Below are 5588 nucleotides of genomic sequence, written 5' to 3' on the forward strand. Positions count from 1 at the left end.
AATTTGTTTGGGTCGGAGCTAGTAAAGCTCTGTAGCGCTCAGGATCTCATAATTTGCAACGGTCTAAAGAAGTGGCCCAATTCTAGCCAGATGACTTGCATCTATGGGCTTGGTAGCAACATGGTAGACTATGTTATCTCTGATCTCCCTTTATACAACGAAATAACAAATTTTGACATCTCAAACGACCACGAGCTTGACTCTGATCATAGGTCTTTACTTATAACTCTCAATTTTGTCATGCATAGAGATCCCATAGAAGATAATCCTTATAGTCAAAAGAAGTTAATCTTTGATAGAAATAAAAAGATCTCTTTCTAAATGAATTAAAAACTAATTTGCTTCCTCTATCTAGTATAGACAACATAGAAGATCTCTATCATAATTTTACTACAACCCTCTCATATTCTATTAACAAGTTTTCAATTGAAGTTTATAAAAGAAATAGCAAAACCAACCCATGGTATGACAAATATTGTAAAAGTGCGAGGAGAGCAATTAAGGAAGTTGTTGATGAATCTCTTAAAATTGGAAAGATAAAAATATACAAAGCCCCAACTAAAAGGAAACAAAGGCAGTATATTCGTAAAAGACAAGAGAATCTCTTACACCTCCCTAAGGTAGTTCCTACGAAATTCTGGAGGCAGATTCTAACTAGGAAAACTAAAGATAATAATAAAATTTCTTTACACGACTCGAATTCCTATCTTAAAAAGCTTTATGAATCTCCAAATGTCATGGATAACTTTGAAACCCTGCTCACAACGAAAGAAGTTTTCTCATTAGAAGACATTGATTTTGGGGTTAATCGCTTGGCTAATGGGAAAGCCAAGGACATTGAAGGTTACCAAGTGGAAATCTTAAAAATTGGAGGTACTGTCCTCATCCCCCACATTCACAAGCTTTTCAATCAAGCGGTCAAGCAAGGGTTCCCTAAACCATGGACTCAAAGCCTCATTATCCCTATTTTTAAAAGTGGGGATAGAAATAACCCCTCTAATTATCGGACAATTATGATCAACCCTCTCCTAGCCAAGTTATATGGTATTATTTTGGAAAGGAAATTAAGCATATGGCTTGAAAGTGAAGGTAAGCGGGCTAAAGGCCAAGCGGGTTTTAGAAAGCAACACTCAACAACAGGCCACCTCGTTACGCTTAGGATCATTGTGGAGGAATGCCGCAATGATAAATCCAATCCCTTTTGTTGCTTTGTGGACTTTAGAAAGGATTTCAAAACGGTTCCTAGAAACAACCTTTGGAACATATTAGAAGAGCTAAAGTTTCCTTTTGAGTTGAGAGCTGCCGCTATAAGGTTATACAAGAATGTAATTGCCAAGTTAAAGAGCAATGAGGAGTGGTCTAAAGATAGTAAGTGTAATATCGGAGTTAAACAAGGTTTCCCCCTCTCCCTACCATATTTGGCATTTACATCGACAAGCTAGAAGGTTGTTTAGAGGAAGCAGGATGTGCTGGCACGATCTTAGTTGGGATAGTCATCATCCTTCTTCTCTACGCTGACAATATTATTCTTCTCGCAAGGTGCCCATCTGATCTTGATAAGCAACTTATACTTCTTAAGGATTTCTACTCTACCATGGGTATGATTGTTAACACTGACAAAACAAAAGTTATGATTATCAAATCCAAGAAGGATACTTACGCTAATTTTATGCATGACAATAGTAACTTGGAGGAAGTGTCTTCCTACAAGTACCTAGGAATTGATATTCATCACAAGCTCAACTGGAACTATAGCATTGAGAAAATGATTAATGGGGGATTGAAAGCTTATCTTGGTCTTGAAAATAATTGTAAAACGACAAACCTCGTATGTGAGCTAGAAAGAAGTTCCTCTTTGAAACTTTAGTCACTTCGGTTATCTTATATGGATGTGAGGTTTGGGGTTGTAGCATCTCTAGAGAATCTTGGAGAAAGATTGAGCAAATCCAAAAGCGTTTTATAACGTATAACCTCACAACTAAAAGCAACACAACCTATCCTATTCTCCTTATAGAAGTAGATCTTTCCCCTATCGAAAGCCTAGTTGTGACTAAGCTTCTATTGTACAAGCAAAAACTCAATAACATAGGACCATAGACTTCCTAAGCTAGCTTTAAATTTCAGCCAAAACCACCTAAGGCTCAAACGAGGTTGGTATAAAGACACCAGGGCCTGGTTAAACCATTGGGAGATCAACGAGAATGTTGCATTGCAAAACATTAATAACATTAAAAATATTGTTACTTCTAAGTTCAAAGAAAAAATGTGGTGTGAGAAATATTTAGCAGCTAAAAGAAAATTAAGATATTATAAGGAGGTCATCAACCCCACCCTAGAAGATCAAAAATATCTCTTTGTTTTAACTAGCTCAAAGAAGAAAATTAATATAGCCAAGATTAGAATGAACTCTCATGAGCTCCATAGTGAAACGGGTCGTTGGGTAGTTCCTAAAACACCATGGATGGAAAGGTTTTGCCATCTCTGTGAGAATACGAACATCGAGGATGAAAATCACTTCCTCTTAGAGTGCCCCACGTACAACCACATTAGATCTCAGTTTCAAAATCTTTGTTGCAACACTAACCTTCCTAGCCTTTTACGATGTCAAAATTACAGTGAGCTCAGGAGGCTTCTCTCCAAGCCTTTTGAGCATAGGAATAAAATCTTAAATCAAAGTAAATAATTCGTTTCTTTAGATCCGATATACCAAAGTTTTAACCACCACCATCATCATCATCATCACAAATATAGAAACATTTATTTCATTAAAAAAAAAAAATCTTATTTGTGAATATGGAAACATCCTCTCAATCACATCCTCTAAATCTCAATCAATTTGTTGTTGGGCCAGAAAAGCTTTCAGCAACATTGATTACAAACCGGTACTTTACATCTCCCTTCACTAACCGTTCCATTGCTGTGTTCACATAGTCGATTGGAATGTTCTCTATCATGCAAGTGATGTTATGTTTTCCACAGAACTCCAACATCTCCTGAGTCTCCTTTATTCCTCCAATTGCACTTCCCCCTACAAATTTCCGACCTGCCAACACCAAACACAAAAATACTATTAGAAACATTCAGTTAATTAATTATTGCGGGCTGGGAAAAGCCAAAAAAAATGGGAGAAGAAAGAGTGTATTTTTTAAGAAAGAGTAATTATTGCAGGCGCTGGAAATAGTCAAAAGAAGTGTGAGATGAAAGAGTATGTATTTTTGAAGAAAGAGTATGTATTTTTTGTTCTTCGAGAAAAGTGGAAACAGGAAAAACATTTCATTTAAAAATGTGAGACCTTCAAAGACAACAGGGAAAGTTATACAGATATTGGCAGCTAGCTCTTGGGATAATCTATTTAATGAGGGATTTGTCGAGAAGCTAGGAGCGATTATTGTGAGGCTTCACAAGAAAAACACTGAGAGACCAAGGTTTTATTGTGAGACTTCACATAAAAAACAAAATAAAAATGAAATAAATCAAACATAAAAAACAATCAGTCCCATAAACTATTTTTAATCTTTCTTTCTATTACCATAAACTATCTTTAATCTTTCTTACTATTACCTTCTATTACCCTCGACTAATTTTCTTTCTTTCTTTCCATTACCCTTGTATAAAAAAAATTAATGGTGGCGGAAAACATTCTTTCCATTACCCTAACAGGGCACCAATATCAATAAAATAAAACTTATATAAATGAAAGAGAACTGCAAGGAGTTACCTGATGTGAGTGCCACAGGAGGGAGAGAGAGAGGCTTTTCAGGCAGGCCAACCAGAACCAATTTCCCATTCACCTTCAATAAACTAATGAGAGGCAACAATGGATGGTCGGCAGCCACTGTGTCAATTATGTAATCCAGGGACCTGGCTGCATCCTGCATCTGTTTCTCATCTTTGCTGATGAGGAAGTGATCTGCCCCTAAATCCTCTCTGGCTTCTTTTTCCTTCTTAGGCGATGTACTGATCACCGTTACTTTCAGTCCAAAAGCTTTGCCAAATTTAACAGCCATGTGTCCCAAACCACCAAGCCCCACAACGCCAAGGCTTTTTCCAGGCTCTGTCATTTGGAAGTATTGCATGGGGCTGTATACAGTTATTCCTGCGCATAGCAATGGGGCTGCTGCATCAAAGGGCAGGTTCTCTGGGATCTTCACTACAAACCTGTTTAATTTCACATTACAGAATCGATTAAATCTGTATTTGGTCCAGATCTTTGAAAAAAAAAATGATCCCAATGCATGAATCATACAGCTAATTATACCTTTGGTCACAAACCATCAAAGAAGAATAACCTCCAAATGTGGGAGACCCGTCCAAATAAATGCTGTTATATGTCCAGACAACCTTCTCACAGTACTGTTCTTGTTCTTTGCTACAAGAATCACACTGTTGGCAACTCCAAACCATGCAGCCCACGCCCACGCGATCTCCAACAGCGAAATTCTTCACCTCTGATCCCACTTCAAGCACAGTCCCTACGATTTCGTGGCTGCAATTTCATAGGGTTATCGAAAATTAAAATTGAGCATGAATTGATAGGGACCTAAGGTAAGGTTGGTGGAAAAAAAGGACAAAAGAAAAGAAGAAAGACATTACCCTGGAACCATTGGGTATTGGGAATTTTTCCATTCGTTCCGAATTTTGTGCAAATCAGAGTGACAGACTCCACAGTATGCGACCTTGAAAGTTACATCATGGGATCCAGTGTTCCTGTCAAAAATCAATTAAAAATTTCAGTAAAACGAAACTGAATTTTCCCATCCACTGGCAATTTCTTCCAAATAAAAAACTTATCTCCAAGCATTATTTTCTGTCACCTGCGAGTGAAGTTAAAGGGCGAGAGAATGCCAGAGTCGTCCTTGGCAGCCCATCCTTCAACCTGACATGATTCTCCTGGCTTCACCATCTTCTCTTTGTAAAAATCAAAATTTCAGGTCGTATTCCAGACGATAAAACTCACAAGAGCCAGATCAGAAATAGTGGGGAAGAGGAAAGGCGTAGTGGGGTATTTAAACTGTTGGGGTGTAATTATTCGTGGAGTCAAATGCAAAAAGAAGTTTATTGCGTGATTGAACATCTAACCTCTACCGTCAGTCGTGTCGCATTTTGCCGTGGCCCATCCAATATAAATTGGGGATGGTCTGCACATTTGGCAGAAGAGGGTCCAGAACAGAGGATATGGCCTACTGATAACGGAGTTGTCTATAATGCGATTTTTTGGAGATTTTGGTGGCGGAATCCAGTGGAAGAAATTGAGGTTAAATTTTGATTTCTTGCTGTTAAAATGGTTTTTTAACTATATATTTAGATTCAGCACCCTCGAAAATCCCTGGAACGCTTTCATTGTGCAGAAACTAACTATCAAACTTGCGATTCCAATAAATTCCTGCCGGATTTCAACCAGAAAAACTCACCAAAAAAACTTTCAAAAAGTCGCGTTATAGACAACTGCACTGATAACATGTGCTCCCAACTAATTATTATCCCATTGCATCAAACTAGTGATGGAATTCTTCTTCTGATACGTCCATGTTAGCTGTAAAATGCCGACCTTGCACGTGCCAATCAAAATCCACCGACCGATGGCATCA

At 37.9% G+C, this 5588-nt stretch overlaps 1 protein-coding gene across 1 annotated transcript; it reads right to left on the bottom strand.

Annotated features, from left to right (window-relative positions):
• Positions 1-2738: 2738 nt before the first annotated feature.
• On the bottom strand, positions 2739-4987 carry LOC149218344 (putative mannitol dehydrogenase). The gene is made up of 5 exons (XM_089383911.1): positions 4815-4987; positions 4594-4707; positions 4259-4486; positions 3719-4158; positions 2739-3043 (listed from the first exon to the last, which is right to left on the bottom strand). Exons 1-5 carry the CDS (start codon positions 4901-4903, stop codon positions 2832-2834), a joined length of 1083 nt encoding a protein of 360 aa, XP_089240037.1. The 5' UTR covers positions 4904-4987; the 3' UTR covers positions 2739-2831.
• Between the last annotated feature and the right edge of the window lie 601 nt (positions 4988-5588).

The sequence above is a fragment of the Pinus tabuliformis genome, chromosome Q (assembly GCF_031772625.1).
Source record: "Pinus tabuliformis cultivar Carrire ecotype Pingquan chromosome Q, CPIR1, whole genome shotgun sequence".
Taxonomy (NCBI): domain Eukaryota; kingdom Viridiplantae; phylum Streptophyta; class Pinopsida; order Pinales; family Pinaceae; genus Pinus; species Pinus tabuliformis.

Bases quoted from the DNA above. Each gene is read 5' to 3' on its own strand.
- LOC149218344 (XM_089383911.1), bottom strand. From the start codon at position 4,903: ATGGTGAAGCCAGGAGAATCATGTCAGGTTGAAGGATGGGCTGCCAAG. The intron at 4,708-4,814 runs GTGACAGAAAAT...GATTTTTGACAG, and splicing joins CCCTTTAACTTCACTCGCAG to GAACACTGGATCCCATGATG. The intron at 3,044-3,718 runs GTAACTCCTTGC...TGGTGTTGGCAG, and splicing joins TCCTGTGGCACTCACATCAG to GTCGGAAATTTGTAGGGGGA.